The sequence below is a fragment of the Aulonocara stuartgranti genome (assembly GCF_965226115.1).
Source record: "Aulonocara stuartgranti genome assembly, chromosome: 11".
Classification (NCBI taxonomy): domain Eukaryota; kingdom Metazoa; phylum Chordata; class Actinopteri; order Cichliformes; family Cichlidae; genus Aulonocara; species Aulonocara stuartgranti.
Window position 1 is genome coordinate 33,259,758 of NC_138947.1, and position 27,517 is coordinate 33,287,274.

The window sequence follows — 27,517 nt, forward strand, 5'->3', positions numbered from 1 at the left end:
TGTCGCGGATAAATACAACAAAATAAAACTAGTACCGGTACCGAAAAAAGAAGATTTATTCATAACACACGTGAAAAGACCCAGGAAAACAGAGTTAACGATAAAAACGATAACAAAATAACGCTGAAAACCGATAAAAACCCTGAAAACCATACATTTCACACCTGAGCCTCAACTCTCACGGACCGGTACCGGTCCGAGGCCCGGGGTTTGGGGACCGCTGTCCTAGCACACTGTTTTACAAACATGGCATGAATATTACGAACAGCAATTTTTTTTTAAAATTTTTTTTTTTAAAGCAAGTTTGATTGTTTGCAGTGCGCTACAGCGGTATGGAAAGCAGCTTTGTCGCTGACGTGTGACAGCTCTTGTTTGTTTGGGTTGAGCGTCTCGGTCTCCACGTTACAGAGCCTCTTGTTAGAGTCCATGTTATAAAATATTTAATATGTCATGTTAGCGCAGCAGGGGTATGATTTGTTACGCTTTTTTTTTTTTTTTGCTTTGCTTTTTTTGGTTTGTTTTCTGCAGTTTTCGGCCTTAAATCAGCTTGACCACGCTCAACAACATTCTTATCTCCCGACTCTGTAACCCTGTGGTTTTGGAATCAAACTGACAACCTTTGACGCTCCAGACACTGGAAAATGCAGCCCTGGAGCTGCAGCTTGTCTTTCTTCAGCTGAACAGGTCAAGTTCAGGAGGCAACCTCCCCAGCCCAAAGCTGCTGAAAAGGTCAATCCTCGACTTCCTCCTTCCACTCGTCCCAGCAGCACCTTCGCTGCTCCTTTCACAAGTTAGTTGCTGGCTGCTGGGACGCCCTTTGTGTCTAGTTTCTGCACCCCCAACACACGTATACACACACTCCAGACCTCCTCCCCTAGTTCCCAAAATGCCCTTGGGACTAGGGCAGATTAGTAGTCGTAGTGTGTTTGAAGACAGACCATCCATCAAGTGTGTGTGGTGGTGGGGGTGGGGTCGGTTAGTAGTCTGCTGTCTCTGTCAGCATCTATTTACACACAGTTCGACTGTCTGAGATGCTAAAGAGCTCGGTGAATGAATCAGCCCTGCTGTCTGCTGCGTGTCTTATGACTCCAGGTCTACGGGCACAAACGGGGACCTATTACAGTCAAACAAGACGCTGCACTCCAGACACACACTGGCAGACAGTAGCCCCCTTTTCCCCCTCATGCTGCAGGTCTGTTTTTCCCAGCATCGAGACAAACGAGATGGTTGGCATGTCTATTAGCCTTTGTGAAACCATGTCTGACTGCACATCTCGTCTCCTCTCCTTACTTGAAACAAAGTGGCGATTACCGCCTTGAAATTTAAAGAAAAAAAAAAAAGAAAGGAAAAAAAACATCAACTGAAATGCTGTGCCACCCGCTGTTTGTCAGATTTTGGGTAATCCGTTTGTTTATGTGAGCAGGAACACCCAGACAGTGGAGTAATGACATGTCTCTTCAAGTGGTTTGCAGGGTTTTCCTTGGATTCTGAGAGGCTTACATGCTGAAGTTTCCACAGGGGTGGCACCAGTGTGTGTGTGTGTGTGGGGGGGGGGGGAGTCGAGGCCTCTACACTTACTATGGGAACTTTAGTGCTTCAGACAACATTTACAAAGTTCTTCTGCAAGACAGATATGCATGGTCGACCATTTTTATGATCACAAAGAAAACCTAGCTTTTTCATAACTCCCTGATATTCAAATAGTCTGTAACAGAAGGGAAGACCTCGACAGGATATATGCTGTTTCAGCTATTATAAAAATAAAAGGGCTGACAGCTGTACAACGTGGTGTTTTGCATCATGCTCTTTGAAGTTTAGCTAATGTATTTGGAACTTTAATCTGTGATGAAGAAGATGATGCATAAAGCAGCATTTTGTATATTTTCTACGTGTGTCAAGGAGCACTCCTACATACGTAGGGGGAAAAAGTTGTTTAAAGCTTTTGCTGTACAGAAGAAAAATACAGAGTATGGTTTACATCCATGTAGTAATTCAAACTCTCTTTGCTCTGAGGTCAGGGACTAAACCAAACTGAGGCAGCAGTCGAATTGAAATGACTGCTTTCGTCAGTGAAGTCTGGTGGATTATACTGCAATATTGTCAGAAAGAGCTGTCTGAAGGCTGGTTAAATGGTGATAAATATAAATATGGCAAATAATTATACCCACATCGATTCTCTTAGGTGTCCAAAGTTTGTGTGTCAACACGGCTGCTTACATTAGTTTTATGTGCTGGTTGGTGCTCCTGCCTGGTTGAGGGTGTCTCAAGGATGGATCTGAGTCACAAAGTCAGACATCCATTTTTCATAATGATATGTCTAAAACAGACTTATTAAGCTTCCTAAAAACTTGCTAACGTTGAATCATTCTGTTATTCAAAGAGTTCTTGACGTCTCACCTGTTGCATTTGTTGCCATTTATCCTAAAAAAAAATTGAGCTGTGATTTTTGCACAGTTAACAAGTTAAACTCTGTGCAGTGCTGATGACTTTCGGCCTTTCTAACCTGATGTTAGCAATACATGATAATCAGACAAATACAGGTAAGAATACCAAGCTGTCCACAAACAAACATCAGAAAAGTCCCATGGAAAAACATTTGTCAAAAAATGAGCTCCTTGTTTGTACTTAGACATTCACCTTACTGTCAGTTTTCTTAAAACTGTCGTTTTAATGGCTGAATGGTAGGTAGACACAGCTCAGATGGGAGGCTGCCGACGGTTCCAGAGGGTCTTCTGTCCTTCACTCCTACTTTAAAAAGTCTGACACTTCCTGTCAGGTGTCAGCATTCGCATTGTTTTGGCAGGGAATTTGACATCCATATAGATTTCAGTACAATAGGTATATTTTGGTTTTAGAGGGACATCTAACACGCCTGTGTACTCACACACCCAAAAGTTGACATTTTCTACCGCAGCAAGACACTGATTGTGTGAGTGAAGGGGCTCCTTCTGTGACCATAAGTAGGTCTTTTTTTTTTTTGCTTTTAATTGCCTGAATACAACAGTTGTCATATGTAGTAATTGGCGAGTGTTGCAGCATGTTGTTTAGCACCACCGGGGTTTGGCTCAGTGCAACATATACCTCTGTTTAGCCACAATGTGAAGAACGCCAGGAGGTGTCCTGACTGTTTTTCAGTTAATCCATTATTATCTTATTTTAAAAGATTGTATTATTTTTATAAGGTTCTTGGAGGAACAGAGAGGCAGTTAGTGCAGTTAGAGTTCTGTGTGCACCCATGTTGACCATTATCCCTGTGATGGTCGATGTTGTTTTATGATCTCATTTTTAAATGACCCATTATGTCTTTTAATAAGCCTCTAAATCACATGTTGTTGTTTTTTTGTGTTTGTGTTGGGGGGGTGGGTGGTTTTTGGTTTTTGTTGACACTGTTGCTAGTATGTGCCAGTAACTACAGATTCCTGTTATTGAGACATATTCGTGACCAGCGTGTTCAGAGAAGTCTTGGGCGTACTCTCAAACACTCTTGTTCGCCCTCAGCTTCGCTGTCTGTAACGTATCCCACTGATCTGCCTGGGGGTAAATCCACAGCCTGTGCCAGCTGGGCCACTGGCTGTGCCCTAATAAGGCCCATGGATCTGACCTTATCACAGGAAATTCTAAAGATTATGGAAGACTGGGAAACAAAAGATGAAATGGAGAAGAAAGAAAGGGATAGAAAAATCTCTGTAGTTACGTAAATGTGACTGTTCCTTTTTCTGTATGTATGTTAGTAGTTGGTATTAACTTGATGGTCCATGATAGATCCACAGATCACACAGCTGTACTTTCTTACAACTCAAGAATCTCTTTTGCGCAAGTGATGTCTGTGGGGTGTTTCACTTCATTTTTTATTTTTTAACATTTTAACCCAGTTTAACCTCCCAGCCGGGAGTTAAGTGGTACAGGATGTGTGTGGGAGACAAAAAAAAGAAGCCTCTGGTTGCCCAGATCCTTCTCTGCGTCCTCCTCTCCTCCCTCACTGCTTCTGTGCTCCTCTGCTCTTCATTAGCGATTCAGAGGGCTGTCTGATTTTTGGTCCCTTTTCTCTCAGTCCAGACACACAAGTCAGACAGCGGTGTCTGATACCTAGCACCCCCGCCTCCTCCTCCTCTGCTTCTCCCCCTCGGCAGCCACCAGCTGACCCCAATCAGGCACAGGGCCTGTTCTATTGTGTGGCTGGGGAGAGGGCGGGGGGACACTTGCTCACTGGCTAACACAGCCACAGACTCAGACAGGGGGTCAGAGGGAGATGGAGAGTGTCTAGTCTGGCCTGCCATACCTCTCTGACTCCCAACCCCCAGCCATAACACAGCATTTCTCAGTTTCTCTCCCTCTCTCTCTTCATCATTTCCTCCCCTCCCTCCGTGCAGGCTCGCTGGAGGTCCCAGATGTATCTGATGCTTGTCATGCAAAGTGTTTTCGACTGCCATTGTCTTGATAACTAAGTTTTCTTAGCAGCATCATCTGTTTCCATTTGCAGTCTAGCCTGCAAGCTTATGTAGACGTATAGGATGTATTTTGGTTTTTCTCGAGGAAAGGGGCGGATCATTTATTCCTGCATACACTCGCACTGCATGAAATGCACGCTGGAACTCCAAATGTAGATGAATTTGCCTTGAAAATAGTCCCCTGCAAATTCCTGTTTGAGCTTTAAGAAAGACTTGTTGTGTTTTTGTTTTTGTTTGTTTTTTTTTTGTTTTTTTTATTAACGACAGATAGGGAAGAGCAAGAAAAATACAGAGGAACACGCTATGCAGACCAGGTGTTGAATAGACCTCTGTGCTGGAACACACAGCTCCACGAGTGCCCACACCTTACCTATTAATATCAAAGCCCTTCCACTGACAGAACAGGCATTTGTGAGCATTATCTCCAGTGCTGATTTATAAAGATGCTCCTATCAAACTTAAACTGATGTGAAAATAACTAGTTGGTGTTCATGCTGAAACCGGTTGTCATGGAAATAATAGATCAGCCAAGAAGATAAATATATCATGTAGACCAACTGAAAGTATTACACTCGGATTTTAAGGGGCCATTTGTGTTCACGTTTTGAATTTTGCACACTGACCACACAAATCTATTCCTTTGAATTCCCTGTAGGTGGAGGTTATAGGTTTAATTTAGACACGTGGCACACTTTCTCTCTTTTTCATTCTTGGCATATAACTGGAAGCTAACGTGTCTCCTGGCTAGACGTGCTAACGATGATTAGGGATCCTGCTCTGTGCAGCATGGAAATCCTGTGTGTGTGAATTATTAATATAGGTCATAGTCACAGCATCCGGCTTGGCCCAGCCCAGCGCCGTCCCAGCACTATCGCAGTACATGGCCCCTGCTTTCCCTACAGCCCACCCCATCTGTCTGCCAGATTAACCTGGCTGATCACCTACACCAAGGTCTGCACCGGGCAAGGATTCATAAAGGGTACCTGGCAAGAATTCTCCCCATTATCACGAGACTCGTTTCTTTTGTCTTTTAAACGAGATCCTTCAAAGCTACACCTTCTAATGTCTTAAACTGGTGGGAAGACTCGGTGCTTTTGTAGCTGTAATAACGATTCTTTCCATAAACCCGTAGTCCCCGACCAGTTTGAGCACCTCAGGCTGCTCATTTACAGCTATTATATTTTCACAAGATAAGAATCCTAATGGGAAGAGTTTATGGTTCTTCATAAGAAACTTGCTTCCCATGATGAATTGCGTCTGTATGTGTGTGTGAGCTGGTGGGTGGGACTGTATCCCCCCCCATTAATATGTGAGCATTGGACTGTTGCTAGAGAAAATGTCTGCTAGTGTGGTTGAATGTCTGTGCTGGAGTAAAGAGTGTGTCTATATGCGTGTTAGTCCTTAGGCAGGCATGCCCTCTCAGCAGTTTTCTTTGTCATACATAGTCATACTGCATCTCCATCCGGCGATAGATTATTTTCTCCCAGTTTTTATCTGGAGTATACTGCAGATTCTAAAAAGAAACAAGACTGTACTTGGAAACCTCAAAGCTGTCCAAAGACTTGGGCGATGCAGAACGTCATAGCAATCTCCATCTGACTTTTGCCCCCCACCCAGGGAAAGCCACTACCATAAGCAGTGCTGAAAGGTTACACAAAGATATAAAAGTGTGTCTTGTGAGTGGGAGTTGCTAAGTTGTTGGTATCTTTGGTTACACTCAGTCTTTGTGTCGCCCAAAAGAGTTTTACCTCGACGAGTCAGGAGCTTCTTTTCATTTTCCAATATTCGCCTTGAGCTGAACTCCCCAAGTGGTGCTTCAGCACAGAGAAAGAAGAGAGAGAGAAAAGAGGGTGGTGTGGGTGGGAGGAAAGAAAGGAGAACGCAAGACAGAAGTGAAAAGAGGGAAGAAGACGAAAAAGAGATGGGGTGGGGGCGGGGGGGTTGCCGAGTCTGTATTGCTCTGCTGTGTTCTGTATTGACTCTAGAAAGTGAATTTTATTTCATAAAGCACACGAGAGGAGCACTTTATTCCATTTGGTATGCCTGACCTCAGCTGAATCAATCCATTCTCTCATCAGTAGAGCCACACATGAAAACACACACAAGGAGGCAGTTAGATTCAAACTGTTTTGCTTTAGAAAGAATGCTGTCTTAATATTAAAATGGTAAATGGTCTGCACTTGTATATTCAACTGTGCACTTTACAATGTGTGTCTTATTAAACTGTCCACAAAAACACACTCTGGTGGTGGAGCTGCCAGGCAGGATGCCATTGGGAGCACTTTAGCTCATGGAGGGGCAAATAGTTTACAACCTGCCCCACCAACGTACGCACGTAAGCTGCCGAGTCCAGTATAGAACCTGTGGATTGAATAAAGTTAAAGTTAGTTGTCTAAGTTTTACTAATGTGTGATGAATCACACAATGCACAATGATCTGTTGTACTCTATACCATTACATCTACCAGAGATCGCAGTGATTCTGTACACTTCTTACCTGTATTTGGGTCCATATTTGCTTGTCAAATATGGATAGAGATTTCCAGTTTGTCAGTAAGCTATTGTTCCTTATCACCGCAGACAGAAATGTATAATCACAAACTGCATGAGTCTGGCTGACATCTATTGAACCATGAGGTCTCCACAATGGTTCAAGAGGTTCAGTTAAATTGAATGATCGTCTGCTTTCACTGACAGTGAGTTTGTGGCCATGTTGTTGGTCCTGTTCAACTACAAAGACAAACTTTCCAGTCATGATCACAGGTCCCGCTGTCACAAACGGGATGCATCACGATTGAGACTGATAGTATGACTCTTGTCCGTATGGTGTCCTGCAGGGAATCTTTATTTTAACAACAAAGATGACCGTGTGAGCTAAAAATGTGAATGTGTTCTACACCATATATTTGTTAGCTTATACGGACGTTAAAACCCATATCCAAAATGGAATCGGCTGTCTTCCCCCAACCCAAAATATGTCCAGTTTTGAAAGTGTCCATCTCTGAGACTTTTCGTAAATCATTTTTATTTATATAATACCAAATCACAACAACAAGACCCCACAGTAATGCAGAGAAACCCCAATAATCATACCACCCTCTATAATTCAATTCAGTTTTATTTATATAGCGCCAAATCACAACAACAGTCGCCTCAAGGCGCTTTATATTGTACAGTAGATCCTACAATAATGGATACAGAGAAAAACCGAACAATCATATGACCCCCTAGGAGCAAGCACTTTGGCGACTGTGGGAAGGAAAAACTCAGTTTCAACAGGAAGAAACCTCAGACGGAATGAGGCTCGGGTACGGGTGGCCATGTGCCGTGACTGGTTGGGGGTGAGGGGAGGAAGACAGGTCACAGACATGCTGTGAAAGAGAGCCAGAGATTAATAGATGATTAAAAACAGAGTGGTGTATAAACACATGACTGAAGAAGAAACGCTCGGTGTGTGATGAAGTGAGCCTTTAACTTCTTGCCGTTCCTTCTCCGATGTGAGTAAAGTGAAGCTGCGAGCCACTGAGGTATGGCTGCACTATAACGCTGCAGCATCTTGGCTTGGTCTTTTGCCCAGAGGACCGCTGTTTTATTTCCTTTTAGCAAGACACGAGCTGCTCTCCACACATAACTATCTTCCCCTCTGTTTGAATCGCTTCGTTCTCCCCACCTTCCCCATCTCACCCCTACCCCTGTAGCCTTGGGTCTATTTATACCCAAATTCCCCCCACAACAAGACTAAAACATCGTGCCCATCTCCAAACCACCACCACCATTAGCTAGAGAATGGGTCTACGCTGCACTCTCCCTACAATGCGCTACGCCAGCCTCCCTGCCTCTACTTCTTCTGCAGCATCTTTTCTTTTTTTGTAGTTTCCTCTGTTGTCGGCAGCTGTTGCTCAGCACCGCACCGAAGTTCACCCTGCGGTCATGGGCAAGTGTTCCAGTGAGGGTGGAAAAAAAAACTTTTTTTTGATACGACTTTTTTTTCCACCCGAAACTTTCATTAATCTTGCTTTTTTTTTTTCCACCTCATATCCCCCTCCCACCCCCTTCACTTCCCTCTGTCTCTCACTTCTCGTTATTCCTGTCTCACTTTCACCGACTTTATCTTTCTTTCTGGTCTCTAACTCTCTCTTCCTTCCTCTTTTCCGTCTATCGCTCCTGCCTAATCATGCCTGCTAGGCATTGCTTCATGGTTGTTAAGCATCTCAATCCAAGGGGGGGTGAAGAAAAGAAATAGGAGCAAAGGAGGGAGGAGGCGCTAGTCATATGGTGAAGCCTATTGAGCAACTTAAGCGTGGTTGTTTTGCTCTGTTGGCTTGGCACAATGAGACCGCATGTGGAAGACATGTTTACACCCCTTCATCTGTGAGTCGGAGGGAGTGGGAAAGGAGGAAAAAGTGGGAGGGAAGGTAGGACACATAGAGGAGGTGGGATACGAGAGAGGGAGGCAGAAATGATGACAAAAGTGTATATATAGATAGAGAGAGAGAATAGACTGGGAAGAGGTGGGATACAGAGAGGAGGCTGAAAGAGACAGAAGAGGAGGAGAGCGATAAGTGATGAAAAGGAAAGCATAGACGGATTAAAAGAGGACAGGAACACATGGGTAAATACAGGCTTGAGGAGTGTAAGAGGAGGGTGACGGAAAGAAGAGAAGAGACAGACATAATGAGAGAGAGAGGAGAAACAAAAATAGAGAGTGAGAGAGACAGTCCATCTCAGCAGAGAGACAGCCAGTATGACAGTGAGTCATAGCAGAATAAAATGCCACGCAAGCATATGCTGGTGTTGAGAAGCCATCTTTTTCCAAAATGGAAACCAGTTATGATTTGCAGGCGGACGTGTGGGGGGGACGGTGCAGATTAAACTGAGTTATTACAAACAGACGGGGTGTAATTACACATGAGAGGAGGAGGCTGTTTGTCTTTTGAAGATGGTCCTTGTTTTAATTCACATTCTAGCAGGTCTACTCAGGTTTTGTTTCTCTTTCTTTTTAAAGTATGTGGTTCTCTTGGTGAGGTGTGAAATAGGTTCTCACAATGGTTACTTATCAGTGTTTGAAATCATTTTTTTTCTGTTTAGTTTTCCACCTGGTTTCAAGTAGGAAGATTTCTTAATTCATTTCAGTTGAAATTTTGATTGTAGATAAGTAAAGAGTGTGAGAACTGGAAAAAGTTCAAGAAATCCCAGTGATTGTGGACTAAAGTATGTGATAACATACGTTAACAGCAAAAAAGCGGCATTGTCTTCTGTTGTTTGTTTTTTTTCCTCCAACCAAAAATTCACATATTGAATGGACACAGAGGAAAAACAAATCCTGATATTTGCACATTTTTGCATCTTGTGTTCCTCAAAGTTACTTTAGCAATTTCAGGTATTACTTTGACCAAGTAGAACATGTAGGGACCTTCATACTGTAGTGGTTAACACTTTTGCTTGGCAAGTAAGTTTGCTGGTTTGATTCTAGTCTGAGACGCAGTCTGTCACATTAAACATGCAGTGTGGTGATGTTTTGTGACATGGTTGGCAGCTCATCTGCTGTCAGAAACAAGCCGTTTCAACTTTAAGGCAACTTTCTCTTGATCCGCTGCCTCCTGCAACCAAGAGAAATTATGTTCCCTGTGCTCACAGAGCTTTTTTTTTCTTCCATGAGATGACCCTGATACGGATAGCCCCACATTATGACATCATACTGATCAAAGAATAGAAAAAAGGAGCATTTGGAGCTGGCTGAATTCTAACATTTTGGTCCAGAGGTTTTGTTCTTTTGCAGACCTCATAAAGCTTAGAGGAGGGTAACACTGTTACACTGTCATTGTAACAGCGTCAATATGATAGGCAATAAGGAAAAGCACATGGGTGAAAATATTCCTTTGATGCAACCATATTTATTTTTTGTCTTTATGGCAAGAACTTCTAGAACATTTGACATGTCGAAAGAGAAAATTGGGACCCTAAGGGAATAGTTTACCTAGTTAACCATGGACAGTGTTGGGGAGTAACGGAATACATGTACCGCCGTTACGTATTTAAAATACAAAATATGAGTAACTGTTTTCCGTTACAGTTACCGTTTAAAAAGGTGGTATTCAGAATACAGTTACTTTGTTGAAATAAATGGATTACACTGCGGTACTTTCCTGTTTCATATTGTCGCGGGTCAGGACTGTTTGGGTTTTGTTTGACAGCTGTGTTCTGTTGTTCCAGGCGGCAGCGTTACGGTTGCCATGGTTACAGGGCGACGCTCTCTCTCTCTCTCTGCGACTGTGTGTTTCCTGGGTGAGAGAGCGCCTTTTTGTTGTTGTTGTGCTAAGCTAACAGGCAGAATGCTACAAGCATAGCTTCGGTGTTCGCTGTTCGCGTTCGGTGTGAACTAGGGCTGGGCGATATGACCCAAAATTCATATCTCGATATTTTTTAGCTGGATGGCGATATAAGATATATATCTCGATTTTTTTTTTTTTTTAAGCCATAAAGTAAGAACAAAAAGAGAGTTCTTAGTCAAAGCTGTGTCCCAGATGTCACACAGGCACTTTTATTAACATACAGCACAGATGTACATGAAAAATTACTCAAAATTAAATTATGAGAATTCATTAAATAATAATGCTCCATAAATAAAAGAAAACAAGGTTGTTTTTGTGCTAAACAAAGAGCTCACAATTGTGCAGTCAAAATGTAAACTAAAAGACGCTGAGCGTAATAACAAAGACAGATTTCACAACTGCTCTGTTCCCAAGTTTTACTGTGTGACTGACAGCCTGGAGTTTGAAATCCGCTTCATAACCACCTCTCTTACAGGTGCCATTTATGGTCCTTATACACACACAATACGGTAATATTATGTTGATGCACAGTACGTATCACTCCGCGAAGCTCCTCGGTAGCCGTAATGCGCCGACAATCTATTAAGCGGTGCAGCTCCGTAGCTTACCAAAGTCGTACTCAAACATTTTTGACAGATTGCTGAGCGCCGTGTACCACATAAAATCGGTTCGCGGCCATCAAGCACAACCAGAATTCATACATAAGGCGCGCTATCAACTTTTGAGAGAATGAAAGGATTTTAGGGTTAGCGCTGTTAGCTCGTTAGCATGTTTAGCTCGTTAGCACGTTGACGCCGTCCAGCCCCACGCATGGGGCGATGCGCAGTAACTCGTTAACGGAGATTTGCCGTGTCCGTCTTGTCGCTGCCTGCACGTGAAGCGATGGGGGAGGAGGGGGAGTTGTCTTCAGTGAAGGCGAGGCGGAGTAACGTTGCGTAGAGACAAAAGTGGACGAAAGAGAGGCAAACTTGCGGCTCCACAACTATAATTATAATGTAACATAGACTATATCGATATAAAGGATATTGTCACATCTTATATCTGTATAAAAATATATCGATATGTTTTAAAAACTCGATATATCGCCCAGCTCTAGTGTGAACACACCGTAAAGAATGTAGCATCATGGGCATTGTAGTCCGTGTTGCAGGGAGAATGGACTGCCATACACGTTATGGGTCTGTGAGCACGAGGAGGGAGAAAAAGGGGAGTGGAAAGGTACGAGTTGTCATCGAGGAAAAACGGGAGCTGGAAGCATCTAAATATAATAATAACCACTTCAGCCAAGAAGAGTGCCTGACGAGCCCAGTTGTAAGTAAGCTATTAAGACTCGACTGTACACTGTGTTCGTGTTTTCCTCCGAAAACAATAAGTTCCGTTGGAGCAGTCTTTCAACGCCTCTCTCTGTCTCTCGCAAGAAAAGTTGACCCACACAACAAAGTAAAGCTATTTTTCGGCTACGAGCCGACAGGGACCCCGCCGTATTAGTCAGAGGTCCCTCTACTACAGTTCGGAGTCGCGGACCTTCAGTAATATTAATAAATCACACAGCAATAGTACATTCACGTAGTTGTAAACAGCATGATAATATATTAAGTAATCCAAAGTATTCAGAATACGTTACTGTCATTGAGTAACGTAACGAAATACGTTACAGAATACATTTTGGGGCATGTAATCTGTATTCTGTAATGGAATACATTTTAAAAGTAACCTTCCCAACACTGACCATGGAGAACTAAACTAGCCTGCACAGAACTGTGACTTTACCAGCTTTCTTTGGTATAAAATGGAGATATGTTCAGAGTCAAATCCTAGAAGCCAATCCTAGAAGTCACGTTCTGCAGTCTGGTGGGGAAGTCTGAAAACAGAAGTGTAGCGTGTTACGGCAGCATGTTGTTTTTGGAACGGCATCTGCATTGATACCTAATGGGTGTGATGATGAGTTGTCCATATAGATCTGACCATGTAGTGTTGAAAGGTTCCTTTTGAGGTACAACCATGTGCATTACACAATCATTCTGCACGTACCATTTGGACCCCGTGTGTTTGTGTAGCCCCAGCAGACAATGCAACTGCAGTCTAGATGTTCCCCATGTCTCCCAGGGCTTCCTGAGTTCCACCCACAGCATCCCCTGCCGTCTCCTTTTGGCTGATCACAGCAGCCACAGAGTTTGGAGCCTGTGTCTGGGAGGTGTCTGCTACCCATACTCAAAAGTTAGACATTATATCTACCTCCCCTGTGTGGTAGCAGGAGGAGATGTCTGTTTTTTCATATGAACACGTGCCAGGACGCACGCACAGACAGACTGATGAAAGCCCACTCGTTTCTTCCTCCTCCACCCCTCTCCCATCTCGTTCTGTTTTTTTCCACCACTCCGCTGTTTTGTTGTTCAGTCTCAGAGACGCCATGCTTTGTTGTTTGTCTCCCTTTAACATCTGCCCATCTTTACCGTATTCTCCCCGCACCTCTGTCACTTCCTCTGGTCTTGTCTGTCCTCTCTGCTCCCTCCGCTCCCTTCTCCTCTCTGTGTCCAATCTCTGTCTTATTTTGTCTTTATCTTTCTCCAATTCTCTCCCTGCCTCTGTTCCACTCTCCCAGCTATTTACTAGTACTTTCTTGTTCTTCTTCTTTTTTCTCTCCCTTGTTCAGTTCACCCAGACCTGAGAATGATTTTTACCTTTTCTCGCCTTTAGCTTCAGCCAACCTGTGATGTTGACCTGCAGAGAAACGAACACTGCAGAATAATTTTCATAACCCCCCTGCTAAGTTGACAAAGATCTATGTGTCTGGATGGCTGGCTGAGCTGCCTTTGGCTAATAAGAGTCAGTGTGTGTGTGTGTGTGTGTGTGTGTGTGTGTGTGTGTGTGTGTGTCAACTCTCCATTTATGTTGAGACTAGCATTTTTATTTTTTGAGCTTTGAGTTGTTTTCAGTTTAGTGCTTCAACAGTTTATATTCTTCTTGTCGACAAATCCAGTGAAAACATTCCAGCTCACAGCATTCCTGGTGATACTTGTAGACTTCCCTGCGTTTTTTTTATTGTTGTTGTTTGTTTTGTTTTTTTCTGGTTCTCACCCCCAAGCTTATTAGTTCCTCCCTACTATATAACTTCATTGGGTTAATACATATTTAGTGAATTGGTGAGTATTTCTGACATCCAGAAGCTTCACGTGGAACTGGATTTGAGATGAGATGATATCAGTTCTTGTGGAATTGTGAAGCATGCCATTTATGTATAGCTTTAAAAGTAAATTCTTTCTAATTGGACCAAATATTATGCAGTTTGTATTTGGACCAAATTATTGGTCCTTACACAGTTATTTGATGATTGCAGCCCCAAATTCAAAACTCTTTCATTCTTTTTAAATTCTGACATATAGTGTTGAGTCATCTGCATACGTAGAAATCTTGGCCTTATTTAAGGCAAGTAACAGTAATGGACGAAGGCAGCTTCCTTTGTACTCCACACTTTTCAGCTCACATTTAAAAAGGATTTAAAAAGTCTATCTGTATGTTTGTGTACTAATTCATGGCTTTAAAGGAAGGTGTCGACTCCCAGTGTAGCTCCTCGGTGTATTTGAATCTGCTTTTTTTGTTTGTTTGTTCTCTGTGCCACAGAGGATATGTCACTCTTCAATGATCCCCCACAGTACGTAGAGTTTAGTAGTTTGCAGCTTTTCATGGTTTATTGGTCCAGCCTGTTATTGTTTCAATAGGATCTGTGAAAGAATGGTACATCATATCAGTACCACAGCTGTCTGTTTGCCAGTTTGTCCTTGGGTCATATGTGTAATTGTCTGTCCTGTTGTCCAATTTTTTTTCTCTAATATTAGTGTCACAACAGCCCACTAGTGTGTTTCCTCTGACTGTGTGACCACAATGGCGTGTATGTTTTATGGCGATGAGGCTAACAGCGGCCTTCATTGCCAGTGACTGTCAAAACTCCGCTTCGAGGTTGAAGGACATTACCACAGCCTTCTTGTATGCTCTAGGTTGTTACGGCCTGTTGGTTAACCCTGCTTGGTGAACCACTATGAGCCTCACTGTAACCATATCCTTCACTGTTATCACAGTGCTTCGATCACTTGTGCCTTTGGCTAGGTGAGGGTGCTTGCAGGGCTTTGTTTCCACCCTGTTGTTGCATGCTCAGCCAAATTGCTTTCACTGTCTGTCTTTTGGTCATTTGTTAACAACATGCCTGCAACAAGCATGCTCAAAAAGAATAGAATGGCCTTCCCACTTCTTCATTTTAAAGAAGGCTGTCTTTCTTTTAAAGCAATTGCTGTAATTACAATAATGATCTCTCAGTCCGAGACAAGCAAAGAGCTGAACTCAAGTGTTTATACCCGAGTCTTCATGGAGGACCACCCAACCATGTGACTGAGTGAACAGAGTTTGGTTCCCCACAGGTCTAGTAACACACACACATACAATTCACGTGAGCATTTCTGTTCTATTTAGAATGTATTTTCATTTGCTCGCCCCACATCTACTCACGCTGATCCCAGCTGACCTCAGTCAATACACACAGACTCACAGTTGCACACACTCACTTAAATCCTGACATTAACCCTGCAGTCTGGTTCAATCACTCTGAGAGTCAAGGCAAGTCTGGCTTTATGACACAGGGGTGGGGGTTGAAGGTGTCTAGACGCTATCCTGTCTGTCTGGTTATGATAATGTACACAGATGCAGACACGCACCTGAGAGAATGCAGGCCAGCTCGGACTGCAGGCAAGCTTGTGCAAAGTGACATTTCAGCAAACGGATGAATTCTTTAACACGGGCCTCTTCTCTGCTTTACTGCCATTCATGAATATTACAGCGTTGGAATATTGATAATATTAGACTATGTTGTAATATTCATGATATGTTATCCCAGAGCCCCTCTTCCCCCCCTATCTTTGTTCATGTTATATTCATGCAGATAGAGATGATATGGCTACGCTGGTCCTTTTCTGGAACTAAAGTAGAGATTTATTGCTGCCTCAGCATCAGGTCTCATTGTTAGGGCCTGCATCAGCAATAATCAGACTTGGGCCGTCTTCAAGGAACATTTAGCTGTGACACAAAATAAGAAAGTTATGTGGGTGCACACAGGATGGAAATGAGTTGATGGTAGGAGGCAAGAGGTGTGTGCGTGTGTGCGTGTGTGTGTGTGTGTGTGTGTGTGTGTGTCCGAGCTGTAAGCATTTTCAAATGACTTTGAAAGTTTTTGAAAAGTTACATTGAAAATGCATTTATCATTATGTCTTTGTGTTTGTCTTTGAATGTTATGATGGCTAATAAGCAAAGCAATTTAAGGAAGGATGTTAACGTATATGCATACGTTAACGCAAAGAGTTCCCCTTCACTTCATGTCACCATGATTTCTGCAGAGATTCAGCTATAAAGATAAAGTTTGACTTACATGGAACTGAGAAAGACGTTTCTCATATTTCTGTTATTTTTGTATTTGGCCATCATTTGTGGAGGTAAGAGTAGTGTCTTACTTTTCGCCTTTAAATAAAGTAGATTTTAGATCAGTCCTGTTTCATAACTCGTACTGTTTCTTTTCCAAGCCAACATGACGGTTCTTCGAGTGTATACTGTAACTGTGGACAGGTTGGACGCTTCCTGCTTTGTAATCCTATTTAGTCTGAGCGCTGCAGCATAGACGAGTTGTCTGAATTCCCCCGCGCTGTACGTTCAAGACAAGAAGGGTAGGTCAGATAAAGAGGAAAAAAGATAGAGGGAGATGGAGGAAAGATGAAGTGGAGAAAAGAGACAGAGCTGTAATTGTTTGTTCTCTTGTTGCCCTCAGTCCACATAGCAAGTCTGACACCCCTGCCTCTCTTTTTGTATCTCCCTCCTTCTCCAACACACACTTCCTTCTCTCCTTTCCCTTTCCTCACTGTCTCCATCTCTTTTTCTGACTCCTAGATACCCGTCTAATGGGCTAAAGTATCCACAAGCGCGCGCGCGCGCGCACACACACACACACACACACACACACACACACACACACACACACACACACACACAACAGGCCCCCCTCTCCTCGGGGTTAAGCAGCACTAAACTAGTTCATTTATTTCCATGGAGAGACTGATTGTAGTGGGGGGCTGTAACTAGGCTGATATCTGCTTCATGCTTTATCACACACACACATACACACTCCTACTGTGGTGGACTCTTGCTGCCAGGCGGATGCCAGCCGTCTAGACGTTACCGTGCACATCTCCCAGGGGAGGCAAAGGGGTGCGCGAGCACTTGCTTCCTCTCCCTCCTTGTCTCATTCTATCCGTCTCTGTTGCACAGTGTGTGTGTGTGTGTGTGTGTGTGTGCGTGCCAGCCAGGTCGCTGCCATGGCGCCCCAGAAGCTCCGGGCCTTGTTGATCACGGCACCGTGCCCAAGGGTTACCATAGCAACGGCAGTGGCAGAAGACTGGCTTGTGTGTGTCGAAGGAGAACTGTGTGTGTGTGTGTGGGCCCAATGTGGTGGGCAGCAGGCTGTGAACTCAGCAGGCCTCTAACTGGGCAGCAGGAGAAAGACTAGAATAGAGAGCGTCCTTTCATTTTTTTTTCTCTCTCTCTGTCTGTCTGTCTTACTTTTATCTCCTCCTGTTTTCCACTTTCACATGTGTGTTACAGCGCACATTCCGCGTTTACGGATATACACACTTGTCAGCCCAGACATGAGAACCCACAGCTTGCCTACACTGGGATTTGGGACCAGCACAATGACACAGCACTTCTGCAGGCAGTCATTTAGAATGCTGCGCAGCGTTTCACAGTCAAGTGCAGTTTTGATTGCCAGGTGCAACTGTGAGACCGTTCATTTTATTTTTCTTTTCACGACTGAAATCTGGGGTTCAGCAGGAAACAGGAAATGACTGCAGAGGAAATGAGCCAGCTGCAGGGTCTTGATGAGCTTAGCGTGTGTTAAGAACTTGCAGACTTCCTCCACATTTTGCTCAAGTTTGATTTCCTCACAAACCTAGTTTATCGACAGAGGTCCTGATGTCATTTCCCTCTGTTGTCTTCTGTCCCGTCGGCTCCCCAGGCTGCGTTTTCTTGTGCGTTCCATAAAGCGCTTGGCTGCAAGGGTAGGACATATGGCAGCTGAAGCTCTCTGCTATATGAGAAAGAAAAGCAGTTTTCTCTGCTGCTGGGAGTTGCTCTACTACTCTAAATTAGCAAGCAGCTAGAGAGCCACTCCTGCACACTCGGGCTCTGACGTCAGCATACAGTGGGGCAAAAAAGTATTTAGTCAGCCACCGATTGTGCAAGTTCCCCCACTTAAAATGATGACAGAGGTCAGTAATTTGCACCAGAGGTACACTTCAACTGTGAGAGACAGAATGTGAAAAAAAAAATCCATGAATCCACATGGTAGGATTTGTAAAGAATTTATTTGTAAATCAGGGTGGAAAATAAGTATTTGGTCAATAACAAAACTACAACTCAATACTTTGTAACATAACCTTTGTTGGCAATAACAGAGGTCAAACGTTTACTATAGGTCTTTACCAGGTTTGCACACACAGTAGCTGGTATTTTGGCCCATTCCTCCATGCAGATCTTCTCGAGAGCAGTGATGTTTTGGGGCTGTCGCCGAGCAACACGGACTTTCAACTCCCGCCACAGATTTTCTATGGGGTTGAGGTCTGGAGACTGGCTAGGCCACTCCAGGACTTTCAAATGCTTCTTACGGAGCCACTCCTTTGTTGCCCGGGCGGTGTGTTTTGGATCATTGTCATGTTGGAAGACCCAGCCTCGTTTCATCTTCAAAGTTCTCACTGATGGAAGGAGGTTTTGGCTCAAAATCTCACGATACATGGCCCCATTCATTCTGTCCTTAACACGGATCAGTCGTCCTGTCCCCTTGGCAGAAAAACAGCCCCATAGCATGATGTTTCCACCCCCATGCTTCACAGTAGGTATGGTGTTCTTGGGATGCAACTCAGTATTCTTCTTCCTCCAAACACGACGAGTTGAGTTTATACCAAAAAGTTCTACTTTGGTTTCATCTGACCACATGACACTCTCCCAATCCTCTGCTGTATCATCCATGTGCTCTCTGGCAAACTTCAGACGGGCCTGGACATGCACTGGCTTCAGCAGCGGAACACGTCTGGCACTGTGGGATTTGATTCCCTGCCGTTGTAGTGTGTTACTGATGGTGACCTTTGTTACTTTGGTCCCAGCTCTCTGCAGGTCATTCACCAGGTCCCCCCATGTGGTTCTGGGATCTTTGCTCACCGTTCTCATGATCATTTTGACCCCACGGGATGAGATCTTGCGTGGAGCCCCAGATCGAGGGAGATTATCAGTGGTCTTGTATGTCTTCCATTTTCTGATGATTGCTCCCACAGTTGATTTTTTCACACCAAGCTGCTTGCCTATTGTAGATTCACTCTTCCCAGTCTGGTGCAGGTCTACAATACTTTTCCTGGTGTCCTTCGAAAGCTCTTTGGTCTTGGCCATGGCGGAGTTTGGAGTCTGACTGTTTGAGGCTGTGGACAGGTGTCTTTTATACAGATGATGAGTTCAAACAGGTGCCATTCATACAGGTAACGAGTGGGGGACAGAAAAGCTTCTTACAGAGGACGTTACAGGTCTGTGAGAGCCAGAGATTGTTTGAGGTGACCAAATACTTATTTTCCACCCTGATTTACGAATAAATTCTTTACAAATCCTACCATGTGAATTCATGGATTTTTTTTTTCACATTCTGTCTCTCACAGTTGAAGTGTACCTCTGGTGCAAATTACTGACCTCTGTCATCATTTTAAGTGGGGGAACTTGCACAATCGGTGGCTGACTAAATACTTTTTTGCCCCACTGTACATCCACCTTCAAATCTTAATACATTCTCATGGTTTTGGACAAAAGACTACTCCTTTGTGCAAACGAAACCAGCCAGGCCCACTTTTCTCACGGAAGCATCTAAGGTCATCTGAGCTCAAATGTTATTTTTATTGAGCAATAACAATGTTAGAGGCCCCATCTGAGCGTGTGCAGTCTCTGTAGATTGCCATTAGCCTGATTTTCATTTCAAGGCTCAACAGGGTAAGCCCGCAAACCCTCATTAGTCGTGCAAGTGATTTTTTTCGCCTCAGTGTTAACTTTTGCTGCCAGCAGGAGTGAATCAGCAGTATATACACGCTGTTGTTGGGCCACATTATATAGACATAGACGTGTGCATTGAAACGGTCTAATCCCGTGTACTGTACAGAGACAGACGCACGAAACAGGCTCTGTTCACATCAGCAGCAATGTTTTTACTGTGGTTTAAAACAAACAAACAAACAAAGGGATTTGTGACATGGGCAGCCATTTCTTTGGGGGAATAAAGCGAATTGATCTTGTTAGGGTTTACATAATTCATCGCTATTCTTAAAGCAGTGTTGGCCACTGATAGTGGCGCAGTTGTCTGCTGTGCATCTGACAGCTTCTTTCACCAACAGGTCAGCTGAACTGTCTGACCTCCTGCTGCCCTCCCCATCCACTATGCATACACACACAGGTTACAGCGCTGTCACTGGGTTAGTGTGTGTGTGCTCTCTCTTTCTCCAAGCTGTTTACCCTCTCTTTTAGTGTTTGGCTTTTTGCCTGTAGCACAGAATCTGCCAAGTACTGAAATCCTCTATGTTTGGGTTCATGTCAAGTCCAACTACATCATTCCTTCTCTCCTTCCTCATGTCCCATCATCCCATTACTGTTCACTGTTAAAATAAAGTTGTTTTTTTTAAGAAAAAAAATCATTTGTTCTTCAACGTAAACGATAAAGCTTTGACCTCTCATAGACGTAATTGTTATTGTAAGCCCTACTTGATTTGTATCTTCTTCTGAGTCACTTCCTGACTCATGAAATTGGCTACAGTTAAAAAAAACAAAAGCCTGAAGAAGACTGTTTTAAGCTTTATGTAGTTAACATTTATAGCATTTGACAGAGAGGCCTTTTCAGTAGAATATAGATTAGTTGTGCTATATTTGCTGCCATAAGCATGTTTTTAAAAAAACTCTACTTGCCTTCTGGTAGTGAGAATTCTTGCTTTAAAATTGGCTTTGAATTACTTTTTTTAACACCCTCAAAGTATACTTGTATGTACAGTATGGTTTTTTTATATTTTTATTTAATGTTTCCCTTTTGTCGACAAAGCTGTGCTGTGTAAAAACAGCCAGTGCCCGAACAGATGTGTTAAGCTCGGTGCTGTGCAGCATGGTCACTTTGACATGATTTGAATAAACTCGATGGCCTCTCTCGTCACCGCAGCAGGAAAAAAAACGACAGGACGGCTGGCTTGTAATGCAAGTGATTCATCCTGCTGAAGGAATAAGGGTTTTTGCAGACGCCGGGCTGATATTGTTTTGACAAGTGGATTACTGTAGTAATAACATCAGGCTGGTGCTGTTAATGCAGACTGCCAGCACACACTGTTCTCTGGCCTGTGAGCGAGCCTGTGCTGTACGCTCTGTTCTGGAGCCTCTGAACTCGGGTGGATACTGGGTTCAGAGAGGACACCCCCCAGTCTTTTCTCCTCCCCGCACTTCCTTCCTCTCTTCTCAACTCCTCCTCTGGCTTCCTTCCTCCCTGGCGTTTAGAGAAGAGGCCATTAACTACAGCCGCTGTACTTTTTTATTTTGCTTGAACTGTAAAAACATGAACTTGAGCTGTGAAAACATCCCCGCCTGTGCACTTCAGAAGAAGTACACCAGCTTTGAGTCAGGCGTCGGCTTTGTGCCGCTTTTACAACAGCAGAAGGCAGAGTATGTGATATTTATCCAGCTGGCTTACAGGACTGCCTGGTCGACTTGGTTTCCCAGAATGCTTCTCTCTGATTGAAAGCCTCCTCCGTCCCCTCCCTGTGGCTGCTGTGGTGAATGCACAGGCCCAGGCTGGTAACTGGATGAAGCTCCAAAGTAAAGCAGGCAGCTCGACAACTTAACTTTCTGACACCGTGCTTTATTTCACAGAGAGCTGATGCGCCCAAACTGGGGAGTGGGAGTGTCTTCTGTTTTTTTTGTTTTTTATTTTTTTTACTTAACTTTATTAAATCTTGTACATATATTCTTGGTATGAAACCTCGTACCACAATGAAGCTGTAGTTTAGAATAAAATACCTTGACAGAAGTTAAATGAATTGATACAGATGTTCATGTTGCCCCATGATTTAAAGCAGGGGTTCACCACACTTCAACAAGGCTCAGTACAACTGAACTGTATTAATATAGCACCAGTTTCAGGCAGCTTTATATTGCAAGGTACAACAAGAATGAGGTATGAGCAAGCACTTAAAGACAGTGAGGAGGAAGAACTCCCTTTTAACAGAGACCTCCAGCAGAACTACCTCAGAGAAGGTTCCCTGAGCGAGGTACACAAGTTGGTTTTATCCAAAAGGAGAATTTGAATACTGGGAGCTGGTTCCATATGAGATCACCTGACAGCTGAAGGCTCTGCCACCCATTTGACTTTTGGAAACTAACAACCACAAGTAGGCCAGGTTTCCTGCTGTACTGGTATAATATGATACAAGGTCTTCGAGCTGAGATGGGCAGTAAGGTTTGAATTGTCGCTCCTTGCCACAGGCTTCCTCCATGATGTTATGTTACTAGGAGATTTTTTTTAAACACCAGTTTCGACCCTTCATCTCGACTCTCAGCACTCCCCTTACTCTTGCCTGTTAAATATTAGGTGACTCGCACTGCGATCAAGAGTTTAATACCTTAGTTTCAAATGTCTGATGTGAGAGGGGTGGGTCATGATTTTCCACTAAGATTGTTATTATATTTGTCAATTAAATAGTTTGAGAAGGCTGTTTAATGAGGTAAATTTGCTGAATTATACTATTAAATTCATCTGAGCTCACTTCACCACCTCACTTTCATCTCAGAGGGGAAGTTGTGGAGCTTCTCTGTCACCGTTGGTTGCAGTACCCACCTCTTTGCTCTTTGGTGGTTAATGTTCGTTGGTTTTGCTGGTTTAGGTTTCATTCCTTCCCACAGTTTTTCTTACCCCCACCCCCCATTCACTGTGGTTTTTTCTAGTTGGCCTTGTTCCTCTCACTCCTGCCCCGCCCTGTGGCTGCTGTGGTAAAGCAGAGGCAGGTTTGGGTGGGTTTTGCATTTCAGCCCAGCTTTGACTCTAACCCACCATATTGCAGACAAATAAGCCACGAAGGATTATTAGGCAGGCAAGCCTGAGATAGGTTGGCTTTAACTAGCTCTCTTTCATTTCTGGTTGTCTCCTTCTGTGCTCTTAATTTCAAAGAATTCACAAGATATTCTGTTACTGATTACTTTCCATTTCTTCTTGTTTTTGGATTTTAACACTCTGCTTAATTTTTTTTCACTCGGTCTACCCTTGCCATGTCAAAAGCTGTCCAGTTGCATCATGGGTAATGTGCTCCTCAGATTGCACAGAGCTTTTTTTGGGGGGGGGGGAGCATTGAGAATTGAGGCATTGTGGCTGAAATAGCAGAGCGTACATTGTGTCATTGTTCATACAGAACACACGCACAGTGTACTGGATGTCCAGCAGTGAGCAAGCGTGTGAGTCAGAGGTCAGACTGGGTGCCAACACCGGACAAGGTCAAGACTCCTACTCAGAACAAACCAACAACACAACAAAAGAGTGTCACACTGCAGACAGGGAGGCTGGCAGGGAGCAGAGACGGGGTGGACGAGAAAGAAGGGAGAGAACCAAAGTAGGGGATGACAAAGAATGAGGGAAATGTAGGGAATGAATGATGGTGGGTGAGGGAAGAATGCAAAGAGATCGGTAAAGACAAGAGTTGAAAGACTGCAAGAAGAGGCGTGTAGGCGAGGGAGAGGAGGATGCATGGATAGGGTTAGAGGAAAGTTGGAGAAAGTGATGGCAGGTGAGCTGAGATGCAGACAGGGTTCAAAGACGAGCAAGAGAGCATGATACAATGAACAAGAGATGGGAGGCAGACGTAAGTGAAAAGCGGCGATCATTGTGTCTCCCGGTGGTGCCCTGATCTGGGAGGTCATACCACATCAGCTCTGATGCTCGTGTGTGTGTGTGTGTGGCTGTGTGTCACAGAACAGAACACCACAGTTATTCAGTGTCTCCACAAAGGAACCACTGTGTTCTGGGACAGACGGCACACACTGTCTCAACACTCATCTTTTTTGTGATTTGAAGCTTTTCTCTGTAGATTCCTCAGACAGACACACACATATTCATATACTGTGTAAATCACACATATACTCAGCCACTTGGAGATTGACCTGTGCTGCTCTCTGCTGGCGAACACACATTAGAGCAGCTCAGTCGTGGTTCAAATCACTGGTCCTCTTACCGGGTGTCCTGGAGGCTTCATTTTGCATGATCTCCATCAGCAGAGATGATCTTAGTTATGAAACTGGCCTGTTATCACTTTGCTTTAAATCTGCCTTTTTAACAGTGCAGATTTGACGAAGAATGATTAATGTGACTCTTAGGATTCTCAAACTGAAGTAGTTCAGTCAAATTTCAACCTGTCTGACTTTAAAAGGCCTGCAAATATCCTAATCCTGGAGGTGTTCACTATCTCTGCTACATAATGTGATTTTCACTTGAAGGCAGTTTTTAAGATGTGTGTGAAACATTCTCAAATCTTATTTCCCCACATGTGATTAAATTTGAATTGCTTTAAAGTGTTTATTGGACAAAATTAAATATTTCTGTCGGTCTGTTTGTGCTCTTAGAAAATGTATTGGGTGTTTTTGAGATGATGCAGATTTGTCTGGAAACCACGTGATGTGTCTTTTTTTTTCCTTTTTAAATAACTTGATATTAAGAGTAGTCATTAACTGCTAAAGTACCTTTAATCTCTAAAAGTTAGATGCTAATCCTCTTCCTCTCTTTCCATGTGTTTGTGCAGCTGAACTGGAGTTTGTTCAGATCATCATCATCATCGTTGTGATGACTGTGATGGTGGTGGTGATCATCTGCCTGCTCAACCACTACAAGCTCTCCACCTGGTCTTTCATAACGAGGCAGAGCCAGGCCCGCAGGCATGACCATGCCCTACAACAGGTCAGTGTGGGTGGGTGGGTTTGTGGGCGGGTGGGTGTTTGAGAAACAGAGAAAGAAAGGGAGAGCTAAAAAGAGACTGTTTGTTTGTGTTGCTTGTACTGAGTGGCTCAGACGGCACTGTTCTCCCAGCATCCATGCCAGTAACATTTTGATCTAAACTGGTGTCTGTGTGTGCGCGCGCATGTGTGTTCATCTGTTCTCACTGAATGTCCCTGCCTACTCATTGTGACAGTACATTTCTGTATTTCTGCAGCAGGACAAACATAGCTTACCAGTATGTTCCCAGTAAAGCTGTGCTGAGCTAAATGAATCCTTTTATCCCAGTCTGAGTTTCTGTCCCAGTTTCAGCGAGGTAACGTCTTCGCGCGCGTCTGTTAGATGAACTTGCTGAATTGGTTTCTTCAGAGCCAGACTCTGTCAGGTCTTGATGTTTAATTCACTACAGCGCCGTCTAGACGGCAGCCGCTCTGCCCCCGTACTGACATGTACACTCTGGGACAAACACACATGCACACACACACACACACAGTTTATTTATGTGCGTTGAAATAGACTCAGGCTCAAAACATGATGCATTATGGATCCATAAACATATTCAGCCTAATGATTTGTCAGCTTTGGTGTACTGTTACCAACAATTTGAATATTAGTGTTCAGCTAATAAGCTCTGCTTTTTGATTCCTCCTGCCACTCTGTGCTGTGTATCATTCAATCAAAGCGAGGTACAAAGCAACATCAGAAAGCAACAAGCCCACTGAATGATGACCTTTACCCCTAAAAGATGCATGAATAAACAGTATTTATGCATGTTTATGCTTCTCATGTTGCTCCCCCTAAAACAAAACAAAAAAAAACCCCAGCTAAATGTTGTTGACTGTGCTGTCTGAGAAAAGATCCTCCAGTCAAGTGTAGATGAAGGGGAAACTGCAATTATTTGACAGTTGTGTTTATTTGTTGTAGCTTTTATCCTGCCTATTTTTAAAATGGAGTCTTCTGTCTTTTGTTGTGCTCTCAAACAGGGCAGAATTTTGGGTTTGAAGCCATCAGGCATTTCTCAGTGCCGCTGTTTCATCTTTTGTGTCCTCATTAAGTTGTTACTTTTTGGTTTTTTGTTGTTGTTGTTTGTTTTTTTTAATTCATGCTTTCTTCTTTTTCTTCTCCTTTTTTTGTTCTTTAGCTGTGAAGTAAGAAAGTTTGTTAATGGTGTCACATCAAAATCCTTTTCAGACACAGCAAACCGTAATGACTGCAGACTTCTAAAGCATTACACATTTTATCCCTAGAGCCCAGCCCCAGCTCATCCTCAGTATCCAGCACTGGATATCTGGGCATATATTTGGTCAACTCATATTCTTGTTACATTGGGAGCTGCTCACCTGGACAGGCTACCTGATGACACCATTTTTACATTTTCTTTTACATGTATTTTTCTCATCTTAAATTCTGGACCAGTCCTGTTTATGCATCTCTAGTAATATGTTGTTTTTGTTGCTAACCTGAGCATCCCACTGAAGCACAAACACAACAATCTTCAACCCACCCGGGGACTTTTTGAACCTTTGCCTTCCTCTTTGTTTGTGTCTCCATGTGCAGGACGGGTGCCTGTGGCCTTCAGACAGCGGCTCTCGGCAAGGTGCCTCGGAGGTAAGACCACCACACTGACTCCCGATAAACACATTCAGCTAATGCCGCATGTTATAGGAGCTGAGTGCTCAGCTGAATGAAACTTCACTTTTCCACAATGAAACTGAGTATTGCTTTGTCTACACTTGTTATATGTAAACTTACAAATATTGAATTTCAGTAGATTCAGCAAGTTCTTACTAAAATTTCTGCTAGTTTGGCTGTCTGCAGGCTCCTGAGTGTGTAGCCTCTAACCAGTTAAGTTACTGTGATAAGGTTGTTGGTCTTTTCTCTCTGAGCATTGGATCTGGAAACAGTTGTGATCCTTGGACACATTTTCTGTCAGGAATTTCCTTGAATTGCAGGAGCTTTTAGAAATTCTCAAACCTTTAACAAAGTAAGGTATAAAGAACTAAATGGAGACAATGACTCTTGTCAGCATCGCAACTATAAGGAAACAATGAATGCATAAAACAGCACTTTTTAAAAAAAATAAAAGAACACAGTTACACTGATGGTCTCTCCAAACAAACAAAAAACTATGAACGTGCAATGATGATGTCAACAAATATTCAGCCCAGCGCAGTATCCTTCCTCAGTACAGATTTTGTCTGTAGGCAGAGTGCGTAGAAGAGTGTAGAGGTATTGTTAACTGCAACGTATGGCTGAATAAATTTTGATAATCTGACACATTTATTGCAGCTGCATCTCAGTCAGAATCACAGTGTGACCACCTGGACTTGGTTCATTTGGTTAGGACGCCTCGTTTTTAGGGAAGCAATTTAAATATTAATAAAAACCTCGTTGGCAGCTCTGGTTATGGGTTAATTCAGTGTTTGTCCTTGTGGAAAAACCAAGTGATCTTTAAAGGCTTACAATCAGATGCTCTCTGCTGCTGAATATTTTATTTTCAAGTAGCTGCAGCCCTTACAAATAAACACAACAAATACAGAACCCCAAAATTCATACCTTTTTATCAAACTAAAATGCAATGAAAAGAACATAGATGATAAAAGTGCATTTAACAGTTTGGCATTCAGAGTCGGTATAGAGAAGTGCAGTGTGTAAAAATGGTAATTAAAA

The 27,517-nt window shown here is 43.3% G+C and overlaps 2 protein-coding genes across 6 annotated transcripts in view; one reads left to right on the forward strand and one right to left on the reverse strand.

Annotated features, from left to right (window-relative positions):
• The window catches only part of LOC309717771 (uncharacterized protein), a 352,978-nt gene that overhangs the window by 306,024 nt on the left and 19,437 nt on the right, over positions 1-27,517 (reverse strand). The gene's annotated exons all lie outside the window — the stretch shown is intronic.
• The window catches only part of LOC309717776 (low-density lipoprotein receptor class A domain-containing protein 4-like), a 272,052-nt gene that overhangs the window by 235,171 nt on the left and 9,364 nt on the right, over positions 1-27,517 (forward strand). For 3 of the 5 annotated variants that reach the window (XM_082552603.1, XM_082552607.1, XM_082552604.1), the window contains 2 exons: positions 24,657-24,811; positions 26,405-26,455. In XM_082552603.1, coding sequence (XP_082408729.1) covers positions 24,657-24,811; positions 26,405-26,455 — 206 coding nt within the window. Of the gene's footprint in view, positions 1-8,964; positions 9,060-12,573; positions 12,579-24,656; positions 24,812-26,404; positions 26,456-27,517 lie in introns of those variants that run through there. The other 2 variants (XM_082552605.1, XM_082552606.1) reach the window with 2 other exon arrangements.